At 59.5% G+C, this 24,096-nt stretch overlaps 4 protein-coding genes across 5 annotated transcripts; all 4 read left to right on the forward strand.

Annotated features, from left to right (window-relative positions):
• The first annotated feature begins 10 nt into the window (after positions 1 to 10).
• On the forward strand, positions 11 to 17,135 carry GBA2 (glucosylceramidase beta 2). The gene is made up of 18 exons (XM_038170562.2): positions 11 to 233; positions 1,774 to 1,865; positions 2,059 to 2,174; positions 2,313 to 2,531; positions 3,338 to 3,577; positions 3,839 to 3,941; positions 5,099 to 5,252; positions 5,342 to 5,467; positions 5,553 to 5,737; positions 5,912 to 6,016; positions 6,217 to 6,324; positions 6,560 to 6,711; positions 6,808 to 6,914; positions 7,045 to 7,187; positions 7,295 to 7,410; positions 9,809 to 10,000; positions 10,086 to 11,113; positions 16,643 to 17,135. Exons 1-17 carry the CDS (start codon positions 40 to 42, stop codon positions 10,395 to 10,397), a joined length of 2,664 nt encoding a protein of 887 aa, XP_038026490.1. The 5' UTR covers positions 11 to 39; the 3' UTR covers positions 10,398 to 11,113; positions 16,643 to 17,135.
• LOC101797394 (avidin) lies at positions 11,454 to 12,720 on the forward strand. Of its 2 annotated transcripts, none has more exons than XM_038170565.2 (4): positions 11,454 to 11,615; positions 11,768 to 11,981; positions 12,325 to 12,466; positions 12,534 to 12,720. In XM_038170565.2, the coding sequence occupies exons 1-4, from the start codon at positions 11,544 to 11,546 to the stop codon at positions 12,565 to 12,567; spliced, it is 462 nt and encodes a 153-aa protein (XP_038026493.1). In that variant the 5' UTR covers positions 11,454 to 11,543; the 3' UTR covers positions 12,568 to 12,720. The 2 variants fall into 2 exon arrangements, with proteins under 2 accessions (XP_038026493.1, XP_027302515.1); XM_027446714.3 differs by having other exon boundaries at positions 12,346 to 12,466.
• Positions 15,624 to 16,688, forward strand: LOC101794086 (avidin). The gene is made up of 3 exons (XM_027447038.3): positions 15,624 to 15,783; positions 16,435 to 16,555; positions 16,643 to 16,688. Exons 1-3 carry the CDS (start codon positions 15,624 to 15,626, stop codon positions 16,686 to 16,688), a joined length of 327 nt encoding a protein of 108 aa, XP_027302839.2.
• Positions 17,136 to 22,276: 5,141 nt separating the features above from the next.
• On the forward strand, positions 22,277 to 23,879 carry LOC113840293 (avidin-like). The gene is made up of 4 exons (XM_038171348.2): positions 22,277 to 22,436; positions 22,537 to 22,738; positions 23,170 to 23,290; positions 23,386 to 23,879. Exons 1-4 carry the CDS (start codon positions 22,365 to 22,367, stop codon positions 23,429 to 23,431), a joined length of 441 nt encoding a protein of 146 aa, XP_038027276.2. The 5' UTR covers positions 22,277 to 22,364; the 3' UTR covers positions 23,432 to 23,879.
• The last annotated feature ends 217 nt before the right edge of the window (positions 23,880 to 24,096 follow it).

Here is a 24,096-nt window from a genome sequence, read left to right on the forward strand (position 1 = left end):
CGCCAAAGGAAAGGGCGCGCCCGGGAGCGCGGCGGGGCCATGGCGGGCGCGGGGCCGGGGCCGGGGCCGGGGCCGCTGATGGGGGGCTACCAGGGGGCGGCGCGGGGCCGTGGCGTGGTGGCGGCCGGCTGGCGGCTCTGCCTCGCACACCGCTTCCCGCAGCCCCGCCGGCCCTACGGAGCCGGGGATGTGCCGCTGCGGGATGTCCTGAGGCACGTCGGCTTGGCGCTGCGGTAAGCGGGGGTGGGGGGCTTTGGGGGGGACACGGGGGGTGGCACGGTGTGGGGGGCGGGGAGGTGGGGAAGGGGGTGATGCTGAGTGCTGGGAGCACTGGGAGCACTGGGAGGCACTGCTCTGACACCCATCTGACACCCCCTACCCTGCTGTCCCCAAGTGCTTTGCCCCCCCCCGCTCGCCCCCCAGCCCCTCTCGGTGTTTTCTGCCCTCGCCACCACCCTTTTTCCGCTTGTTTTCCCACCCTCGGCCTTGCTCCCGGCCTCCCCCGGAGGCTCCAGGTGGAGGCCACCGCTCGGCTCGCCCGTCCCCCTGCCCAGCTCGCTGGGGATGTGCCGGTGGTGGCTCCGTGGGTAGGTCCTGGAGGAAAAGGGATCGGGGTGCAAAGGGCTCTGTCGGCAGCACGCAGCCCCGTGCCAGCTGCTGGCACCAAGGACGTGGCCAAGGCTGCCTCCGCCGGGCCCCGTGTGCCACCAGCACAGAGGACGGGGCCGTGCTGTGGGCTCGGGGCGTGTTTGGCCATGGGGTTGATTAGATTTGGGTGCTGCTGCACCAGCTCAGGGTTCAGGCTGCGGGTTCGAGCTGCTGAAACCCTGCTTGTGGTGCGGCCTCACCTGGTGTGGGTGTCAAATAAACGGAGACCCCTGCCCCCTGCGCAGGGGGGGCGCACAGCAGGGAGCCCTCAGAGGCTGTTGTGGCACCTGGAAAGCTCCTGCAATATCCTGGGGTGGCTGTGGGGCCCCATAAGGGGACACCCCAGATCTTCAGAGGATACAAAGTGGGGTGCAGACCCCCCTGCTGCCCCTGTGCAGCCCCGCAGGGCTCGGTGCCCCCGCATGCACCAGGATGTGCTGGCGGCACAGGGCGCCGGGGCGGGCTGGGCGCTGCCTGGACGGGTTTTAATTCCACAGCCTGCCTGCATGGAAAGCAATGCCCTGTGGACCCGGCGTGGCTCCTCGTGCTGCAGAGCAGGATGGATTTCTCCTGCTTGTAAAATCCCAGTCCTCTCCACTACGTGCTGCGGGGAGAGAACCCAGGTTCCCCTGCCACCCCCCTCCTAAGGGTCTGGGTGCACCTGGGCAGCAGCAGCCCCAGCTCTGGGGGGGCTCCTTCCCTCCCCAAGCCAGAAACCCTTCGGGGAGCTGCTGGGCGGGTGCTGAGTGAAGGCACGTCCCCTCGGGGGAGAGCGCTGCCAAACCGGGGCTGCTGAGACAGGAGCAGATGCAGCAGATGCGGCCGCAGATAGCAGCAGCGGGATGGGCCGGTTCTCCTGGTGCCTGGCCGTGGACTCCCAAACCAGGGAGCAGGCTGTCGTCGCCCCCAAATTTGCTGGAAAAGCCTTTCCCCGTTGCTCTACCTGCTCAGCGTAATGCTGCGTGGCTGTGTGTGTTTCCTGTCTGGTTGCACAGGCACGCAGATGGTTCGGCACCAAGCACCAGCCCGGTCATCCAGGGCTGGATCCTCACAGCAAGGAGATCTCTGATGGTCACCGCCGGGCTCAGCCGTGCATCACCCTTCCTCCTCCTGGTCTCCTTGCAGGTATTTCAGGTGGTGGTACAAGAAAACCTGCATCGAGAAGAAATCGGCCTTCATTGACCTCCTGTGTGCCGTCCCTCTCCAGCAGATCTACGGTGAGCTTGGGTTTGGGCACGGGGCGCTGTGGGAGGTGGTGGCAGCACCCACCCTGTTGGCGAGGGGACCCTGTGGGGGCAGGGAGAATTTGGGGAACACGAGGGGCGAGGTGGGGGCTGCGTGGGGCAGCCGAGGCACGAGGGGGATGATGAGGTGGCTGGGAATTGGGGAGCTGACCCCTGTGTCCCCCAGGCTGCCCGCTGGGCGGGATCGGTGGCGGCACCATCACGCGTGGCTGGCGGGGCGAGTTCTGCCGCTGGCAGCTGAACCCCGGGAAATACCACTACGGGACGGTCATCGCCGACCAGGTAGGGCTCCCTGGCTCCCCAAAATGCTGAGCTTGGGGAGCGGGGCCAGCACGGGGCTGGGTGCTGCGCCCTGCTTGTGCCACTGAGACCCCCACAGCGGGGCTCATCTCACCCCTCTCATGCTCCTTTCCTCCCCAGTTCACGGTGTGCCTGCGTCGCAAGGGGCAGACAGTTTACCAGCAGGTCCTGTCCGTGGAGAAACCCAGCAAGCTGCAGGGCTGGAACTGGGGGTACTGCGGGCACTACGCCTTCTACCACGCGCTGTACCCTCGTGCCTGGATGGTCTACGAGCTGCCGGGGCAAAACGTGGTGCTCACGTGCCGGCAGGTCTCCCCGGTCATCCCCCATGACTACAAGGTGAGGCAAGCCCCGAGCACTGCTCTGTGCCCTGGCATGCTGCTGTGGTTTTGCCCTTGCCCTGGGACAAGGTGGTGTTTTCATGGTCCCCGTGCTCCTGGAGATGCTGCTGAGGCTCTGTCTGAAGCCAGCCAGGCTTTCCTCCGTGTTAATTCTCTTTCCCAACCTGGGCTTGTTGGTCCTCATATCCCATCTCTGGTGCCAGCTGCTGGCAAGATTTGTTAAATCCAGACCGGTGCTGCCAGGGGTTGTCCCTTCCAGCTCCGGCAGCTGCTCCTTTCCCTTCTTTGTGCTTTGACACCATGTCCTGCTTATTCCCTGCCCTGGCTTTTGCTGGGTGTCCATCCCAGCTCCCCAGCTCCTGCCCACCCCGAGAGGCAGGCCCTGTGCCCGCAGGCTCAGCAGCAAGGCTTTAGGACACCCGCAGCCCTCACGTGCGGGTGCTTGCTCAGCTGCTCCTGAGCACCACAGCTGCCTTCTGCCTGACGTCCCCAAGGGAAGGGCTGCTCATTAGCTGGGGTTTCCCAGCTGGGCTTTCCCAATGTTCTTCCCCTCTCCACTGCTCATCCCCAGCCCCAGGCGAGGGTGGGAAGCTGCCAACAGCCCTGACCTTGCTCTTACCCCGGCGAGGCACGGGAGGAAGCTGGCAGCAGGCACCAGCACGTGCTGAGACACCCTCCTGAGCCTGCAGTGCTGCTCTGCGTGCTGCCCAGCATCGGGATTTGGGCACCAAATGCTCCCCAAATACCCCCGGCTCAGCAGTCCTGAGCGCTGCAAGCCCTGCATGTGATGTTGTGTCCCCCCAGGACTCCAGCCTGCCGGTGGCAGTGTTCATCTGGGAGGTGGAGAATGGCAACGAGGAGCCCGTGGAGGTGTCCATCATGTTCAGCATGCAGAACGGCACGGGCACGAAGGCGGACAAGAGCGGGGGACACTGGAACGAGCCCTTCACCCTGCAGGAGGGCGGCGAGCGGGTGGCCGGCGTCCTGCTGCACCACTGCACCCCCACAAACCCCTTCACGTTTGCTGTGGCTGCCCGGGAGAAGGTGAGGGCTGGCAGCAGGGATGGGGCTGTGCCACGGGGAGGGCTGCTCCTGGTGGTGGCCCTGGGCTGGGGACAGCCCTGGAGCTGGGTGCTGAGTGGGGTCTGCAGTAAGAGAAGCCGTGGTTGAAGCCCTCAGGTCACCAGGAGGTGGCATGGATGGGGAGCAAGTCTAGGGCTGTAGGATTGCTGGTGGGTTGTCATTGCCAAAAGCACAGCTCGGGGGGGATCTGATCGCATTTCCTGATGCTCTGCTCATCCCCAGGCTGGCACGGCCGTCACCCACCTTACTGCGTTTGATCCCGCGGGGTCAGGCAGGGATGTGTGGCAAGACCTCCTGCAGGATGGCAAGCTGGAGTCCCCCTCTGGTGAGTACCTGGGGGGGCTACAGGGTGCCAGCCGTGCTGCGCTCACCAAGGGTGGGTTTCCCTTCTGCTGGGGTTCAGTCCGTCTCCAAATTCCCTGCTGCCTGTCGTGCTGACCTTGTGGCTCCCCACGAGCTGCTTGCACCATTTCAGGGCTGTTCTCGGGCTGCATTAATTGCATGTCCCAATGTCCCATCCACCCGAGGCTTGTGTGCCCGGCCGCCTTCCTCGAGTTCACGCCGCCAGCCGAGCCGGTTCCCATTTGTTTAGGGAGCACTGAGCAGCTCCCGAGCCTTGGAGCCGGCGCAGTGTGCTGCCCTCTTGTTGCTGCGAGGGTTTCCTGAAGGTCTCTGGTATTTCCTTGTTGCTTCTGCGTCATCCTCAGCTGCCTGCTCGCTCCCGCAGCCGGCTGCTTTGGAGCAGGGCAGCACCTCGCCGCCCGTGCTGGCAACCTGCTGCCGCCACCAAGGCCAGCCTGCAAACGAGGTAGCGCTGACGGATCTGCAGTGTTGGCACCGTGCCTCTGCAGGATTTCGTGAAGCTCAAGTTATGTCATTGCTTGCATAAACATTTCTGGAAAGCTGTCTGCTACCTGCTGTCTGAAAAGGGCGCGCGGAGCTGCCAGGATGCGGTCTCCTTCCTTCGTGCACGCTCGCTGTTATCGTCAGCAGGATCTGTGCTGCTGTGAAAATCGCTGCCTTAATGAGTTTACCTGCTACACATGTCAGGACCAGCATATAATTACCTGCTCGCCGGAGGGTGCTTCTTAAATAAGGGCACAGTTCAAGCACCCTCCGGAGAGCTGGAGGCGACGGCTGTCACCACAAAGTGCCGGTGCCTGGGCTGGCAGCCACGCAGTCCCGGTGACGGGGTGTGCCAGCCATTCCACACATGCCTGCTGGTTTTCCTGCCTCATTTTTTCCTCTGTTTCCATGACTTTTTTTTTTTTTTTTTTTAACCCCCTTCACCCACAGCAGGTATTTTTGTCCTGGTGGCAAAAAGCAGTTACTCATGTGCGCTAGTGCCATCTCCGAAACGCAATGGATGTACCCTGTGGCGTGCAGGGTGCTGGGGCATGCCCCAAAAGCCTTGTTCCCCTGGGGCTCTCTAGGCTTCCCTAGACATCCGTGGACATTTTTTTAACCTAATTTTCCTGGCAGGTAGAAGCAGTGTGACAGCAAAGGGGGAGGAGACAGCAGCAGCCGTGTGTGCCACCTGCACAGTGCCCGCACGGGGCCACCGGACACTGGAGCTGGCCCTGGCGTGGGACATGCCCCGCGTCCACTTCGGCTCCAAGGAGAAGCTGCACCTCAGGTGGGTGGCTCGGGGACAGCTGCTGGGGTGCCCGGGTCCCCTTGGGGTGTCCCCTGGGCTGGGCCCTGACCCCAAAATGCTCTCGGCAGGCGGTACACGCGCTTCTTCGGCAGCAACGGGGACGCGGCTCCTGCCCTGGTGCGCTATGCCCTGGCACACTATGAGGAGTGGGAGAGGAAGATCGACGCGTGGCAGAAGCCAGTCCTGGAGAACAGGTGGGACACGGGTGGGGACGGTGACCCCGCAGGGGACAGCAGGGGCCGAGGAGGCTGAATCTGCCCTGTCTTTGCCCCCTCGCAGCCAGCTGCCCTCCTGGTACAAGTCGGCGCTGTTCAATGAGCTGTACTTCCTGACGGATGGGGGCACCGTCTGGCTGGAGCTGCCCCACGACTGCCTCCCCCAGGAGCTGCAGACCCCGGGGGTGGCCAGCCTGTCCCACCTCCTCCCTGTCCTGCGGGAGTACGGAAGGTTTGCTTATTTAGAAGGTAACTCCTAGGGACACGTTGGACGGTCCCAAATGCACTCCCCATCGCTGACCCTGGGTGGTTTGAGCAGCCCCCACGGGGTGAAGCCCTGCGTGGCATGGGGAGGGGGTCCTGCCTTTCCTGACATCCCCACGGCGGGTCTGCCCTCCCTCACCACCTCTCCGGTGCTTGCAGGGCAGGAGTACCGCATGTACAACACCTACGACGTCCACTTCTACGCCTCCTTCGCCCTCATCATGCTGTGGCCCAAGCTGCAGATCAGCCTGCAGTACGACATCGGTGAGCAGGCGGAGGGTTTGGGATGGCTTCTGCCATAGGGAATGGTGCTGCGGAGACAGCATCCCCCTCCAGCCCCTCTGCTGAGCCCTGGGATTTGCAATCCCCCCGTGCCATGCCCTGCTGGCTTCATAGCATGGGATGGAGGCAACGGGGCTCGCTGTGGTGTCTCCTACACTGCTAACCCCCTGCATCCCTTCCAGCCGTCACGGTGATAAACGAGGACGTGGAGCCCCGGCAGTACCTGATGAGCGGCCAGACGGCACAGGTGAAGCTGAAAAATGTGGTGCCCCACGACATCGGGGACCCAGGTGAGGGGTGCAGCACGTCCCTTCCTCTGTAAGAGATAAAAGCGATAAGAGGCTTGGTGATAAGAGGCTTGGGTGGCCCTGGTGGTGCAGGATGAGGGTGGCAGTGCGTGCTCTGCGTGGAGCCCGCGCAAGGGAGACATGGGGATGGTGAGCAGCAGCAGGAGGGCTGCGGTGGGCACGATACATTTTGGGACCTGGCCCTGAGCCCTGCTGCATCCTCTCCATCCCCGTGCAGACGACGAGCCCTGGCAGCGCGTCAACGCCTACCTGATCCACGACACGGCCAACTGGAAGGACCTGAACCTGAAGTTCGTGCTGCAGGTGTATCGCGACTACTACCTGACGCACGACGCACCGTACCTGCGGGACATGTGGCCGGTCTGCCAGGTACCAGGGGACAGGGGGGACACCCTGCTAGGGGTGACACGGGAGGTGGGAGGCATCCCGAGAGGGGCTGTGCCATCCTCCCCCTGCCTCCCGCAGGCCGTGATGGAGTCGGAGCTGAGGTTTGACACGGACAACGACGGGCTGATCGAGAACGGGGGCTTCGCTGACCAGACGTACGACGCGTGGGTGGTGAACGGAGCCAGGTGAGCAGGGGGGCGGGTGGTGGAGAGCAGCCTCCGGGGAGCGCAGGAGGTGGGGGCACGCTCTCCATCCCTCCTGGGGGAGCTCTGTGCCACGCTGCCAACGCTGCTGTCCTTCTCCTTGCTCCGGCAGTGCCTACTGCGGGGGGCTGTGGCTGGCGGCTGTCCGGGTGATGTGCGAGATGGCAGAGGTGCTGGGGGACAAGGAGACCCAGCAGAAGTACAGCGGCATCCTGCAGAAGGGCAAGGAGGCCTTCGAGAGGTTGCTGTGGAACGGTGGGTGCTGGTCGGTGGGAAGCCACGCCGGGAAGGGTGCTGGGGTCGGACACCCATTTACCCTTTTTTATTTGTTTTTTTATTTTTTTATTTTTTGCGTTTTCCAGGAAAATACTACAACTACGACAGCAGCGGGAGCAGCACCTCCAGCAGCATCATGTCGGATCAGTGTGCGGGGCAGTGGTTCCTGGGGGCGTGTGGCCTGGACCACGGGGAGCTGGAGGTAAGAGGGGGGGGACTGGGGAGGCTTTGCTTGCAGCAGGGTGAGCGCCTGCTGTGGGGCTGGGGGGGCTCCAGCACCTCCTGTGCACGGGGCAGCAGTGGGGTGGAGGCTGTTTGAGGCAAATCAGTGCGAAAATGAGTGCTGAGGAACAGGCTGTGCAGCAGGAGCCTCCTCCAAGCCTGGCACACTGCTAGCCAGGTCCCGCTGGGTGCTGTTCTCAGCAAAATGGTATTTGTTTAAAAAAAAAAAAAAGGGGGGGGGGAGAAAACACGCGTTTTCACATGCTGTGCGCTGCCTGGTATGAAGTCCTGAGTGAGTGTCGGAGGAGATGAAGGTTGATTTGGGGCATGAAAAGCTGCAGCTGTGTGGTTGTGAGAGGAGAATGGGCTGGAGACTGCTCGAATGCAACAAGGGGGCAGCGAGAGCAGCAGCAGTAACGCAGCGCCTGGGACGCAGCGGGGCAGCAGAGAGCCTTGCTATGGGTTATTTCCGAGCAGCAGGGAAGAGACAGACCCTGCTGCTGGAAGCTCAGAGCAGCCCGCCGGGTGCCTGAGGGCCGTGGGTCGCTTCTGCTGGTGCCGAGAGGTTGCCCCAAGAGCCCTCCCCTGCGAGCAGCCTGCAGGATTTGGGGAGCTGCCCTCCAGCTCTGTGCTGTGCGAGAAACATCTCGAATAATTTTCTTCAGACAGGATCTTCCGTGAAGCTATTTTATTTGCAGTTTCAATGGCAGGCGTCCTGTCAATTGGGAGTGCATTTTAGTAAACAAATCATAACCTTTTATTCCCTACTACTCAACGCCTGATCACCTCCCCTGTTTCCTCAGGGCTGAGTACTACAGGTTCACAAGCTACTCAACACTCCTCTATACCATATATATACTATTTTTCTCTTTTTCAACCATTTAATTTCTCCTTTCTTACGTTTTGAGAACCTGTGATCTTTGTTTTACTGTTTCCCACACCGCTCATCCTGTTTTTCCTCAAGCTTCCACCTTGTTTTGGAACAGCGAGGCCTCCTACTGTCTACTTACCTACTTAGCATTTCTCCTTGTTATGACTACACAACCACCTTGGAATACGGGAAAAAAAAATCCCCACTGCAAAAACAACTTAGTTTCTCACAGCTGTGGTGCTCCAGCAGCATTTTTGGAATCAGAAAAAGTGGCATAGTCCAAAATCTCGCCTCTTGTTTCTGTTGATGTCCGACTTTGCTGCTTGAGGTGTCGTTCTCTGCTGCCCGGTGAGCTTTGAGCTTGCTGGAGGCTGCACTGGTGAACTTCTCTGCTTACTACGGTCATCCTTTTTTTTTTGTGTGCTTTTTTTTTTTTTTTTGCATGTGTTTTGATCACTTGCCCTGCTGGCAGCACTCCTGCTTGTAACGCGTTCCTGCTGTGTGTACAGGTCAGTGAGGGAACGCAAAGTAAGAAAAATCAGTGACCTCAGCCCTGAGGAAAAACTCTGCCCCAAACCATCCCGCAGGAGAAGAGGCTTCCCAAGCAGTGCTTGTGCTTATCTCCAGATCCACAGCCACGCCAGAAACATGACTGTATCAGATGCTTGGCTTCAGCACAGACAAAAGGGACCCGGTGCCTTTCCCTGATGAGTCCACAGAAGCCACCGGGTTAGCCTGCTCCAGGCAGTGACTGCCAATGCATTTTTGGTTTTCATCTTCAGCAAGCTGTGGAAAAGCATTATTTACGTTCAGCTGCGTGCAGAGGCTCTTTGTCCTCGTGCAACTGTCTGTGCTGTTTGGGGCAGTTGGCCTCTTCATGCTCGGGTTGTTCTGTTTTGGTTTGGTTTTGCAAGAGCTTACTCAGCTCTCCGAAGTGTCCTGAGCTTTTGGCTGCAGTTTGTTGAATAACTTGTTTTTTTCCCCCGTCAGGTGGGGGTGCGGGGCAGGCTCTGCGTTTCCTCCCCTCTTCTCCAGAAGCGGCTGTTTGTGTAGCGAGCGTGGCTGACCTTTCACAGACCTTTTTAACTTTTACTAGGGGTGAAAGTTTCAAGCCTCTCGTGCCAGATCCGGCGAGCCACAGGACGTGTCATGGTCCAGCCTCAGGGCCGTGCTGTCCCTGCTCGCTTCAACCTTTGGCTGGGGCCGCGGTCCTGCATCGCTGCCTGGCAGCGCAGCTGCAGGGATTGAAGTCCTGCTGAAATCAGTAAAAACTGAGCCCTGATTTTAATTACTCCACGGAGCTGAATCTAAATTTCCTTGTCCATAACCAGGAATTCAAACGTGGCCAGTCCAAGTGTGGTCTACACTGGGAAGTGGGAAGTTTTGCATCTCCCCCGAGCAGCTGCTTTTCTCTCTTTGGGGAAGAAAAAGGCATTTTGCTGGCATTCTCCATCCTATTTCTTATGGAGAAGCTGCTCCTGGTTCACCAAGCTTCTTTTTCATGCAGGTCTTCCCCAAGAGCCACGTTGTCAGCGCCCTGCAGACCATCTTTGAGAAGAACGTCATGGGCTTCGCCGGCGGCACCATGGGGGCAGTGAATGGCATGCGTCCCAGCGGCGTGCCCGACACCTCCAGCGTGCAGTCCAGCGAGGTGTGGATCGGCGTGGTCTATGCCTTGGCTGCCACCATGATCCAGGAGGTGAGCGGAGGGGCCACGGGCGGAGGTGGCCGGTGTCCTCTTCGAGCAGTGCAGACGCTGATGGTTTCCTCTTCTTCCCCCCCAGGGGATGGTGCAGGAGGGCTTTCATACGGCTGAGGGCTGCTACAGGACGGTGTGGGAGCAGCTGGGCATGGCCTTCCAGACCCCCGAAGCCTACTGTGAGAAGAAAGTCTACCGCTCGCTGGCTTACATGCGGCCCCTCAGCATCTGGAGCATGCAGCTGGCCCTGGAGAGCCGAGCTGGCCGGGCACCCTGTGCCCCCCCGGCCCCCTCCAGCCCTGTGCCTGGGGGCAGCGAGCAAAGCAATGGGGATAACCTGGGCCCTGTGGCCTCAGCTGGAAGTCAGGGACCTTGTCCCGTGCCTTCCTCTCTTTAAGGATGCTCAACTTGCTGTTTCCTTCCCTACCTCCTCAGCCCCTAAGCTATGTACACCTCACCTCGGGGGGGCTCCTGCTGCACATGAGGGGTCCGGAGGCACGGGTTGGGTCCTGTTGCAGATGGGGAAGTGCTGCTGTGCCCTCAAGGCTCCGGCAGCCTGCAGGATCCCCCCCTGCACCCCTCGTGCCCAGGAGCAAGCGTGACCTCTCCTGCAGGCTGTGGGTGGTAGGGTAGGGGCCAGGTGCAGGATGCGGCCGCCCCCACCACCCACACATAGACACATGGATGCTGTAGTGTGTGGCCCCCTGGGCTGACCCCTGTACCTGGGGGGGGTCCTGCTGGAACAATCCCTGGGGGGCCAGTGACAATCCCAGCCCCAACAGCCCCTGGCCTGGTCTGGCACCGTGCCGTGAGCTGGCGTGGGCAGGGAAGCAGATTTTAGAGGATGATTATTTCAAGTTCTTAATAAACTATTGTCCAGGTATGTGTTTTGTGCTTCCTGGTGCAGGGGGGTCATGCCTGCAGGTTGGTGATGGGAACTAGAAGTGAACAAGCATACTCCAAAACTGGCACAGGTACCAACATGCCACCAGGCTGCGTGGGAGGCTGATGGGGCTGGCCAGAGACCAGCGTGCCACCAGCTCCTGGATCTGAGGTCCACGTGGCTCCTGCGGCCACACACTGATGGCACAGTGACAACTGGAAAGCCACCAGGTGAGCGGGGGCAGAGGCACAGCGCCTGGGCAGCAACCCAGTGGGCACGGTGCTCTGCGCCCCTGGCACCAGAGCAGGACATGGAGGCATGTGTGCCCCCCCTGCAGGGCCACAATTATGTTCCCCCCTCTGTCCCTGCGGGGTTGGCACTAAATCTTCACCTCCTGCCCTCCTGGGTGCGAGGGTCACCCTGCGGGGTCCCCGGCTGGTGCCGACGTGGTGCTTCCCATGACCCCTGCCCCATGGCGTGGCGGCACCAGCAGCGGCACCCACGTCACGGTGTCCCCTGTGCCACCACAGGCGGTGGCCCGTCACCACCGGGTGCCCCTTGGCAGGAGGCCCAGAGGCACCGCGCAGCCCCCGCTGCTATAAACGGGGCTGAGCGGGGCTGGAGCTGCAAAGGCAGAGCCCGGCCCCGGCAGGCACAGCCATGGGGAGCCTCCGCTGCTGCCTCCTGCTCGCCCTGGCCCTGCTGGGCCCCCACCCCGCTGCCGCCGGGAAGGTGAGGGCTGCTGGGGGCCTTTCTGGCCATGCTGAGCCGTGCCGTCATGGGGGTGCAGCACATCTGGCCCTGGGCTTGTGTGGTTTTGGGGTTGCGTGCTTGTGCTGTGCCGTGCCATGCCACACTGCCCTGTGCTGTCCCCCGGCCCCCAGTGTGACCTGCAGGGCCTCTGGAGGAACGAGCTGGGCTCCAACATGACCCTCTTGGCCCTGGACATGGACGGGACCTTCTCCGGCTCCTACCACACCGCGGTGGCAGCCACCGACAAGCAGATCCTGGTGTCCCCTCTGCAAGGAGCCCTGCAGCCTCCCGGCACCAAGGGGCAGCAGCCCACCTTCGGCTTCACCGTGCAGTGGCAGTTTGCAGGTATGTCCATGGGACAGCCAGCGAGCACTGTTGTCTGTTTGTCTGTCTGTTGGGGGGGGTTTAGTAGGACTGTCTGCCTGCCCTGGCAATAGAGAAGGGGTCTCTGCCCACCTGGGGAAGGCGGCTGGGGTGTTTGTCTGTCCGTGGAAAAGGGCAGGGGTGTCCGTCTGTCTGCCTGCCTGGGGAAGGGATAAGGGGTGTCTGTCTGTCCATAGGAAAGGGCAGGGTGCATGGCAGGGAGGTCCCTCTGTCTGCCCAGGGCACATGGCAGGGGTGTCTGTCTGTCGGAGGGAGGTGGCCCAGGTTCCCCCTCTCGGAGCCACCAGCACTCAGCCCCCCTCAGCCCCCATTTCACCCCACGCAGACTCCACCACCGTCTTTGTGGGCCAGTGCTTCGTGGACCGCCGCGGGAAGGAGGTGCTGGAGACCGCCTGGCTCCTGCGGGAAGGGGTCCCCTCCCGCAGGGACGTCTGGAAGGCCACCAGGTGAGCCCAGCCCTCGCTGCCACCTGGCAGTGCCCTCTCCCACCCCACTGACACCCCTTCCCCACAGGGTTGGCACCTCCGTCTTCACTCGCGTCAAGTGATGGGGACCCAGCCGCCTGCACCCCATGGTCCTGGGGCTCTCCGCTGTCCTGCTGCCCGCTGGCTCCCTCCCAGTGCCTCCCAGTGCTTCCCAGCGCCTCCCAGCGACCCTGCAGCACGAGCCAAATAAACCCTGCTGTGCTCAGCAGACCTTTGCCCTGTGTCTCTCTGTTACTTCCCTGCGGCCGAGCCGGGTGGAGGAGGCGGGCAGGGGTCTGTCCCCTTAACAGGGACACAAGGCTGTGACATGGCCATCGAGGTGTTTATCAAGCATCCAGGGCACGCCTGGCCCTGGCCAATCTGCTTCAAAGGAAGGCGAAAATTAGGAAAAGGGGCCACGGGCTGGCCGAAGTAGTTGCCACCGGCACAGCACACAGCTACACGTCCTTCCTGACCAAAATACACACATCATGTCCCCCCCGTGGCATCCCACTGCCTCTCCCATCACCCATCCCTGGGCCCTGACGCTCACCCTGTGGCATGGTGGCACCAGCAGTGGCACCCATGTCATGGTGTCCCATGTGCCACTACAGGTGGTGGCCCGTAACCACCAGGTGCCCGCCCTGCTCGGCCTCTGCCCCACTACTGCCGGGAGCTCCCCCCTGTCCCCCTGCTCCTGCGTGGGCTCCTCTCCATGGGCTCAGGTCCAGCCCGGGGCCTGCTCCAGTGGGAGTCCTCCACAGGCCGCAGCCTCCTTCAGTGCAGGGCCACCTGCTCCATCTGGAGGGGTTCCTCCAAAGGCTGTGGAGTGGAACCCTGCTCCTGCATGGTACACCATGGGCTGCAGGGGCACAGCCTGCTTCACCATGGGCCTCACCACAGGCCGCAGGGGACTTCTGCTCCAGCTCCTGGAGCGCCTCTCCCCCTCCTCCTCCACTGACCTCGGTGCCTGCAAGGCTGTTCCTCACTCCTCTCACTGTCCCAGCTGCTCTGAGGTGCAGCTTCTTTTTTTATTTTTTTTTTCCCCCGTCTTACATCTGCTCTCACAGAGGTGCAACCAACATTGCTTATTGGCTCGCCTCTGGTCAGCAGTGGGGCCCTTACCTGACATGGGGCCGCTTCTGGATTCTTCTCACAGAAGCCACCCCTACGGCCCCCTGCTACCAAAACCTTGACACGTAAACCCAACTTCTCAGCACCCAACAGCTCAGCACCCAAGTTCTCAAACAAAACCTTGACATATAAACCCACTACTCAGCACCCAACACCTCAGCACCCAACACCCCTCGGCACACAACTCATGAGCAGTCATCTTCTCAGCGCCCAACTCCACAGCGCCCAACACCTCAGCATACAACTCCTCAGCACCCGACACCTCAGTACCCAAGTTCTCAACCAAAACCTTGACATATAAACACACTACTCAGCGCCAAACTCCTCAGCGCCCAACACCTCGGCATACAACGCCTCAGCACACAGCACCTCAGCACCCAACTCCTCAGCGCCCAACACTTTGGATGCCAACGGGGCTCCGTGGCTGGCTGCAGCACCCCAGGGCCGGCCCTTTCATGTGGCTCCCTATCAGCTGCACACCAGAACCAAGCTTTCCGGAAGGGGCCAGCCTTGTCCCCAGGGTGGGGGCCCGTGTCCTCAACGCTATCAGGATGTCACCAACCACAGCGTGCCCGTGGGCTGTGCCATGTGGGTGAGCCAGCAAGGGCATGCTCCCTCAGCTTCTGGCCACATCCTCCATGCTGGAGCAGCACATGGGAGTCATACTGGGCCGGGACCACCCGCACTGCACAAAACTACGCATCCTTCCTGACCAAAATACGCACATGAATCACAGAATCACAGAATCACAGAATTTCTAGCTTGGAAGAGACCTCAAGATCATCGAGTCCAACCTCTGACCTAACGCTAACAGTCCCCACTAAACCATATCCCTAAGCTCTACATCTAAACGTCTTTTAAAGACCTCCAGGGATGGTGACTCCACCACCTCCCTGGGCAGCCTGTTCCAATGCCTCACAACCCTTTTGGTAAAGAAGTTCTTCCTAACATCCAACCTAAAACTCCCCTGGCGCAACTTAAGCCCGTTCCCCCTCATCCTGTCACCAGGCATGTGGGAGAACAGGCCAACCCCCACCTCTCTACAGCCTCCTTTAAGGTATCTGTAAAGAGCGATAAGGTCGCCCCTGAGCCTCCTCTTCTCCAGGCTAAACAAGCCCAGCTCCCTCAGCCGCTCCTCGTAGGACTTGTTCTCCAGGCCCCTCACCAGCTTCGTCGCCCTTCTCTGGACCCGCTCAAGCACCTCCATGTCCTTCTTGTAGCGAGGGGCCCAAAACTGAACACAGTACTCGAGGTGCGGCCTCACCAGAGCCGAGTACAGGGGGACGATCACCTCCCTAGCCCTGCTGGTCACACTGTTTCTGATACAAGCCAGGATGCCGTTGGCCTTCTTGGCCACCTGAGCACACTGCTGGCTCATATTCAGCCGACTGTCCACCATCACACCCAGGTCCTTCTCTGCCTGGCAGCTCAGAATATGGCATTGATATCCCCGGGTAGCCCCTGTGTAACCTGGGAATAGCCATAGTGCAAACAAGGGGCAGCAGGAGGGAGGGAGTGTCTTCCCCAGAAAGTGTTTCCCTCGTCTGAGCCTCCGTGATGCCAGCTCCCCCACAAGGCTCTTGATAAACACCAGCAAGGAGGGACAGTTTCAACATCAGATTTTCAGAATTCCAAACCCAAATCTTGTAGGGGTGGGAATGGCCCCTTCATGGTGGAACCACCCCGATTGCACAACCCAACCCTGGGCAGAGCTGGCACCCCGCGGCAATAAAAAGGCGAGGGAGCCCTGCGAGGAGCACAGACACCTGTCCGCCTGCTGCAGAGATGGTGCCGACGACCTCCCTCCTGCTGCTGCTCGGCCTGGCCCTGCTGGCCCCCGGCCTCTCTGCTGACCAGGTAAGGAGATGGGGCTAGGTCTGGGGATGGGGATGGGCAGCGAGGCTGTGCCCCTGGGGGCCTCCTTGCCTGCCTCCTGCCCGGTGCTGAGCCCCCTCTGCCCCAGTGCGTGCTGACCGGGAGCTGGACCAACAACCTGGGCTCCAACATGACCATCATGGCTGTGAACAACAATGGTGAGTTCGCTGGCACCTTCCACACCGCTGTGTTGACCACGACAAAAGAGATCAAAGCATCACCTCTGGTGGGAATCCAGCACATCAAGACCCAGCCCACTTTTGGCTTCACTGTCAACTGGAATTTTACAGGTTTGTCTCCTCTCCTTGTGGTGTCCCCGGTGCTCCCATCCACTCCCTGTGTTTTCTCCTTTTGCTCTACCCTCCACTGTGGTGCCCTGATGCTCGGCAGCCCTGCCCTGTGCCAGCCTTGAGGCTCTCCTGCCCTTCATGCAGCATCCCCTAGGGCTCCCCACCTTTGGTGTCCCCACAGCTCCCCCATCCCCTCCCATGTCCCCATTGGTCCCCCATGCCTGCCCCCAGAGCCTCGCCACCTCTGGGTGAGGAATCTCCTCCTACCACCTATCTAAATCTCTCCTCTCTTAGCTTCAAGCCGTTCCCCTTGTCCTATCTCTCCAGCCCCTGACAAAGGGGTCCCACGGGAGGAGAGCAGAGCAGAGGGGGACAATCCCCTCCCTCGCCCTGCTGCCCACCCTGTGTTGGTGCAGCCCAGGACACGGGGCAGCGAGCACACGTTGCTGGCCCATGTCCCACTTCTCATCAATAACACCCCCAGGCCCTTCTCCTCGGGGCTGCTCTCAGGGCATTCCCCACCCAGCGTGTGTCTGTGCTGTTCCCGAAGTTCCTGAGTGTGCCAGAGGGCAGGGACAGCCCGAGTGAGCTGTCCTCAGGGCCAAGGAGCCCAGACCCGGCCACACTCCCCTCACCTGCCCTTCCCCGCAGACTCCACCGCCGTCTTCACGGGCCAGTGCTTTGTGGACACAGACGGCAAGGAGACCCTGAAGACCATGTGGCTCCTGCAGTCACACGCCAACAGCATCAAAGACGACTGGAATGCCACCACGTGAGTCCGGGGCAGAGGTACGGGGCCTAGGCAGCGACGCGGTGGCCCCGTGCCTCCTGCCTGATGTCTCCTGCTCTGTCCCCACAGGGTCGGCACCGACACCTTCACCCGCCGGGCAGAAGTGATGGAGTGAGGCTGGCCCCGTGGGGGTCCCAAGGCTGGCCACTGGCTTCTAGAGGCCTTGTGGCAGCTGAAGGGGGCTACAGGAGAGCTGGGGTGGGACTCTGTGCCGGGGGGTGATAGGACAAGGGGGAACGGCTTTAAACTATAATCAGGGGGATTTAGATTAGATACATGTATTCGTAAGAAATTCTTCACTCAGAGGTGGTGAGGCCCTGGCCCAGGCTGCCCAGAGGAGCTGTGGCTGCCCCATCCCCGGCAGTGCTCAAGGCCAGGCTGCATGGGGCTGGGGGCAGCCTGGGCTGGGGGGAGGTGTCCCTGCCCATGGCAGGGGTAGGAGTTGGGTGGTGTGTAAGGTCCCTTCCCACCCAGAACACTCTGTGCCTCTGTGATTGTGTGACAACACCTGGGCATGGCCAATGCCACTGCCTCTCCTCACAATAAAGCTTTACTGCAAACACCTCTGGCTCCTGTCACCTCCTGTCCCTTTGGGCTATGTGTGAGCCCTGGCTCTCGTGTCCCCCCCATGGCGTCCCACTGCCTCTTCTATCACCCGACCCCGGTCCCTGACGCCCACCCTGTGGCGTGGCGGCACCAGCAGTGGCACCCATGTCACGGCGTCCCCTGTACCACCACAGGGGACACATCAGCAGCCAACTTCTCAGCACCCAACACCCCAGCACCCAACTTATCATCACCCAACTTCTTAGCACCCATCACCTCAGCGCCCTATGGCTCAGCACCCAATGTCTCAGCACCCAACTCCTCAGCACCCAACTCCTGTGATGGTTGCACTTGGGTGGGCAGCTGAGCTCCACCACAACGCCTCTCTCACTCCCCCTTCCTCAAAGGCAAAGGGGGAGAAAACACGATGCAAAGGGCTCAAGGGTTAAGATAAGTACCAGGACATCACTCAAAAATTGTAGTGCTGAGCAAACCAGACTCAGCATAGGGAGACAGTAAGATTCATTGCCGAATAGTAACAAGCTAGAGAAGTGAGAAACAAAGGAAAGAAACCAAAAGCACCTCCCCCCCTCCACCCTCTTCCACCTCCTCCCCCCGAGCGGCGCAGGGGAACGGGGGAACGGGGCTTATGGTCAGCCTACAGCGCTTCTTCTCCGCCACTCCTTCTCGGTCACTCTCGTCCCCTGTGCTGTGGGGTCCCTCCCATGGGATGCAGTCCTTGATGAACTGATCTGGTTGTGGGCTGCCCACAGGCAGCAGCTCTTCCAGAGCTGCTCCAGATATGGGTCCGTACCACGGGGACTATTCCTCAGGAGCAAACTTGGCACTCCAGGGGCAGCAGCTTCTGCCAGGTCACCTGCTCCTGCGTGGGCTCCTCTCACAGAATCACAGAATCACAGAATTTCTAGCTTGGAAGAGACCTCAAGATCATCGAGTCCAACCTCTAACCTAACACGAACAGTCCCCACTAAACCATATCCCTAAGCTCTACATCTAAACATCTTTTGAAGACTTCCAGGGATGGTGACTCTACCACCTCCCTGGGCAGCCTGTTCCAGTGCCTCACAACCCTTTCAGTAAAGAAGCTCTTCCTAACATCCAACCTAAAACTCCCCTGGCGCAACTTAAGCCCGTTCCCCCTCGTCCTGTCACCAGGCACGTGGGAGAACAGGCCAACCCCCACCTCACTACAGCCTCCTTTGAGGTATCTGTAGAGAGCAATAAGGTCGCCCCTGAGCCTCCTCTTCTCCAGGCTAAACAAGCCCAGCTCCTTCAGCCGCTCCTCGTAGGACTTGTTCCAGGCTCCTCACCAGCTTCGTTGCCCTTCTCTGGACCCACTCGAGCACCTCCATGTCCTTCTTGTAGCGAGGGTCCCAAAACTGAACACAGTACTCGAGGTGCGGCCTCACCAGAGCCGAGTACAGGGGGACGATCACCTCCCTAGCCCTGCTGGTCACACTGTTTCTGATACAAGCCAGGATGCCGTTGGCCTTCTTGGCCACCTGAGCACACTGCTGGCTCATATTCAGCCGACTGTCCACCATCACACCCAGGTCCTTCTCTGCCTGGCAGCTCAGAATATGGCATTGATATCCCCGGGTAGCCCCTGTGTAACCTGGGAATGGCCATAGTGCAAACAAGGGGCAGCAGGAGGGAGGGAGTGTCTTCCCCAGAAAGTGTTTCCCTCGTCTGAGCCTCCGTGATGCCAGCTCCCCCGCAAGGCTCTTGATAAACACCAGCAAGGAGGGACAGTTTCAACATCAGATTTTCAGAATTCCAAACCCAAATCTTGTAGGGGTGGGAATGGCCCCTTCATGGTGGAACCACCCCGATTGCACAACCCAACCCTGGGCAGAGCTGGCACCCCGCGGCAATAAAAAGGCGAGGGAGCCCTGCAAGGAGCACAGACACCCGTCCGCCTGCTGCAGAGATGGTGCCGACGACCTCCCTCCTGCTGCTGCTCGGCCTGGCCCTGCTGGCCCCCGGCCTCTCTGCTGACCAGGTAAGGGGATGGGTGTTGCAGGAAGAACGGCCGAAAGCACGAGAGACACTAGTATTGTCAGATCATGCTCCATTTTATTGTCCGAATAGCCTAACTTTTACAGCGAACGTAACAGGGGCGGACAGTGTTTCACACAAGATTATTGGTCAAAAGCCCTCAGACAAGCAACTACAAGAAAACAACCCCACCTGCAAGAAAACAACCCCCTTGTGATTAGCAGTCACACAGACCTTGTCCTTGAAGCCAGCTACTGGTAACAATATTGTTCTGAATTCCTCAGTTGGGCGATGTGGGAACACTGTCATGGGAACTTCTCATAGTTGCCCTGGTAGATTGGTTTGCTCAGTTACAGCAAGCCATGGGATTTTTGCTGTTTCAAAAATCCCTCAACAATTCCCCCTTTTTTTTTTTTTTTTTTTTTGAGCAAACCATGCCCAATATAACATTTTTGCAAGTAACCCTTTAACCACATTTATCACAATACCACATGCAATGATGATTGACACCCCAGCAAACAGAATCCTTAATCCCTCTTTGACTAATCCCAGTAACCATCTATGCATTGTTTCAAGCAAATCAGTGAAGCATTGATTGAAAGGATTGATACCATATTGAATCTTTTTCGTGTGCTCTTTCAGGAAAGTAATGGATTTGTGAATTGACTCATTATGATCAAAAAGGTTTAAACAGTACGTTCCCTTAAAGTCCTCACACCCATGCCTTTGAGCCAAAAGCAAGGTGTCAATAGCAGCTTGATCCTGTAAAAGCGCATGTCGCAGACTATTTTGATTTTTGATCTCCTCAAGTATCTCTGTCGTGGCATAGGCTTGCTTCTCGGCCCAGCATACTGATTTTTCTAAGTTGCTACGTGCGGCCACAGATGCCACTCCAGGCACTAAAATTGCCAACGCCGCTCTAGCTGCAACCCCACACAATTCAACATTATCATTGCAATCCGGTGCAAGCAATGCCCATTTATGTCTGGTGATCTCACACAACCATGACAAGCTAGGAGCAAATACAATGAGTTTATCTAAGTAACATGGACATCTGATAGCATTTGCAGCGATACCTTGCCAGGCCCTATCCGCACAAATCAGAAAAACATCAGGAGGCAAGGCCAAAGCTGCACAATTGTTCCAAACACTGTAGTTGTTACCCCTTGTCTCCATGCTATAAACCCCTAAACCCTGTTTAGCAGTGTCATCGTAAACACGGGTGTTATTTGTATTTCTGTACCCGTATGGCCCTTTCCAGGTTCCTGTAGCAGGATTCATCTGGTAGCTACAGCTACATTCACATTTGTAGCCACCTTTCAGGTTGATACAGATTTGACTACAGATACCAGGGTTTTGGCATTCATCAATATCTCCACAGTTTCTCTTGTCTACAAACTCAAACCCAGCTGGACAGTCACATTCATTTATGTTGCATTCCTCCAGGGGCTCATCACCCCAGTCCTTGCAGTCAGGATCTCTGTCACAGTCTTTTTCACCATCACATTTCCAGGACACCGGGATACACTGGGTCGACTGAGGACCACAGCTGGTTTCATTTACCCGGCATGTTCTCATAGGACACAGCTCAGCACTCTCATCAGACCCGTTTTCACAGTCCGGATCCCCATCACACTGCCATCTGTTTGGCACACACTGACCACTGTTGCACACAAAGTCAGATTCAGCACACGTCTTCTTCACACAAGCACTCTCATCACTGCCATCTGAGCAGTCTTCACATTTTCCTCTAGCACCGTCGGCAGCAGTGCACAGGCAGGCGAGGGCGAGCAGCAGGCAGAGCGCCCTGCACCATCACCTGTGTCACTTACACTACTGTTACCCATGCTGTCAGTGTCAGTGGCATCCTCCTGCTACCGTTTCTGTCTTTGCCGCCCCTTACTCTCCCCCTTTTCTTTACTCCACTGCCCATTCACCACAACTGGATGAGACACATGATTACTGGTTAGGAAAGAGAGTGTAACGCCTGCTATACGGCTGCAGGCAGTGCCGGCTGCAACCTTAGAAGCTGTTTGTGAACGAGCCTGCCGGTGGGCATTTGGCAGTGTAATCTGCGTCTCTGCACTCCTGCCCCACAACAGAGCTAAGTCGTCATTAGTAATCCGTAGGATGTGGCAACCCCACGGAACCTTATCCAGAAACACAGTTATAACACCGATCTGGGGACGAATAGTCTTTTTTGCATTGCAAGATAAACCTTTTATAAAAAGAATGCCAGAGCGAAGCAGCACAGCCGCTGCTGCCGCTGCCTCCGTGGTTATGTCAGACAGGCTGCAGGGTCCTGATGTCCGCCCCTCTGCTCTGTGCCGACTCGCCACACGGTGAGGGTCGGCTGCCGGTGTCCACGGACGCCTCTGGCCTCCCGTAGCAACTCGATCTCGGATGTCCCGCATCGCACCGCGATTATTTCAGTGTCCCGCGTTTTCCGCGGCTCCGTTTCCTGCGTCCCTCCGTTTCCCGCGTCCCGCCGCGATTGCGTTTCCCGCGTCCCGCCGCGGCTCCGTTTCCCGCGTCCCTTCGCGATTCCTTTTCCGTTTCCCGATTCCCGCCGCGATTCCGTTGTTCAGGTCGCTGAGCAGAGTGTTTCAACGTCTCTCAGGTGTTCCGGCGTCCGCCAGGTCTGTCCTTGTCTCTCGGAGTTGGCCGTAGCCCTGCAGCGTCACCCACTGCTCTCTCCGTGCGGTGGCCGGCTTGCCGTGTGCCTCGGGTCTCCCGGCGCCGCTCCTGTGTCCCGATGTCCCGGCGCCGCTCCGATGTCCCAGCCTCAGCCTGTTCGGGTCTCAGCCTGTTCGGGCTCCATATGTTGCAGGAAGCACGGCCGAAAGCACGACAGACACCAGCAGAGTCAGATCATGCTCCATTTTATTGCCCGAATAGCCTAACTTTTATAGAGAACTTAACAGGGGCGGACAGTGTTTCACACAAGATTATTGGTCAAAAGCACTCAGACAAACAACTGCAAGAAAACAACCCCACCTGCAAGAAAACAACCCCCTTGTGATTAGCAGTCACATAGATTGGCCTTGAAGCCAGCTACTGGTAACAATATTTTTCTGAATTCCTCAATTGGAATGGCCCATTCATGGTGGAAGCATCCCGATTGCACAACCCAAACCTGGGCAGAGCTGACACCTGCAGTCCCGTGGCAATAAAAAGGCGAGGGAGCCCTGCGAGGAGCACAGATACCCGTCCGCCTGCTGCAGAGATGGTGCCGACGACCTCCCTCCTGCTGCTGCTCGGCCTGGCCCTGCTGGCCCCCGGCCTCTCTGCTGACCAGGTAAGGGGATGGGGATGGGTTTGGGGATGGGCAGCGAGGCTGTGCCCCTGGGGGCCTCCTTGCCTGCCTCCTGCCCGGTGCTGAGCCCGCTCTGCCCCAGTGCGATCTGACCGGGAACTGGACCAACGACCTGGGCTCCAACATGACCATCGGGAAGCTGAGCAGCAACGGCGAGTTCGCTGGCACCTACATCACGGCTGTGACGACCACGAAAAAAGAGATCAAAGCATCACCTATGGTGGGAACCCAGCACAGCAACACCCAGCCCACTTTTGGCTTCACTGTCAACTGGAATTTTACAGGTTCGTCTCCTCTCCTTGTGGTGTCCCCGGTGCTCCCATCCACTCCCTGTGCTTTCTCCTTCGCTCTACCCTCCCCTGTGGTGCCCTGATGCTCGGCAGCCCTGCCCTGTGCCAGCCTTGAGGCTCTCCTGCCCTTCATGCAGCATCCCCTAGGGCTCCCCACCTTTGGTGTCCCCAGAGCTCCCCCATCCCCTCCCCAGGACATGGGGCAGCGAGCACGCATTGCTGGCCCATGTCCCGCTTCTCGTCAACCAACACCCCCAGGCCCTTCTCCTCGGGGCTGCTCTCAGGGCATTCCCCACCCAGCGTGTGTCTGTGCTGTTCCCGAAGTTCCTGAGTGTGCCAGAGGGCAGGGACAGCCCGAGTGAGCTGTCCTCAGGGCCAAGGAGCCCAGACCCAGCCACACTCCCCTCACCTGCCCTTCCCCGCAGACTCCACCACCGTCTTCACGGGTCAGTGCTTCGTGGATGAGCACGGCAAGGAGATCCTGAAGACCATGTGGCTCCTGCGGTCACACGCCGACAGCATCGATGACAACTGGAAAGCCACCAGGTGAGCCCGAGGCAGAGGCACGGGGTCTGGGCAGCGACGCGGTGGCCTGGTGGCCCCGTGCCTCCTGCCTGACGTCTCCTGCTCTGTCCCCGCAGGGTCGGCATCAACACCTTCACCCGCCGGGCAGAAGTGATGGAGTGAGGCTGGCCCCGTGGGGGTCCCAAGGCTGGCCACTGGCTTCTAGAGGCCTTGTGGCAGCTGAAGGGGGCTACAGGAGAGCTGGGGTGGGACTCTGTGCCGGGGGGTGATAGGACAAGGGGGAACGGCTTTAAACTATAATCAGGGGGATTTAGATTAGATACATGTATTCGTAAGAAATTCTTCACTCAGAGGTGGTGAGGCCCTGGCCCAGGCTGCCCAGAGGAGCTGTGGCTGCCCCATCCCTGGCAGTGCTCAAGGCCAGGCTGCATGGGGCTGGGGGCAGCCTGGGCTGGGGGGAGGTGTCCCTGCCCATGGCAGGGGGTTGGAGTTGGGTGGTGGGTAAGGTCCCTTCCCACCCAGAACACTCTGTGCCTCTGTGATTGCGTGACAACACCTGGGCATGGCCAATGCCGCTGCCTCTCCTCACAATAAAGCTTTACTGCAAACACCTCTGGCTCCTGTCACCTGCTGTCCCTTTGGGCTATGTGTGAGCCCTGGCTCTCGTGTCCCCCCCATGGCGTCCCACTGCCTCTTCCATCACCTGTCCCCAGTCCCTGACGCCCACCCTGTGGCGTGGCGGCACCAGCAATGGCACCCATGTCACGGCGTCCCCTGTGCCACCACAGGCGGTGGCCCGTCACCACTGGGTGCCCCTTGGCAGGAGG

The sequence above is a fragment of the Anas platyrhynchos genome, chromosome Z (assembly GCF_047663525.1).
Source record: "Anas platyrhynchos isolate ZD024472 breed Pekin duck chromosome Z, IASCAAS_PekinDuck_T2T, whole genome shotgun sequence".
NCBI classification, from domain to species: Eukaryota; Metazoa; Chordata; class Aves; order Anseriformes; family Anatidae; genus Anas; species Anas platyrhynchos.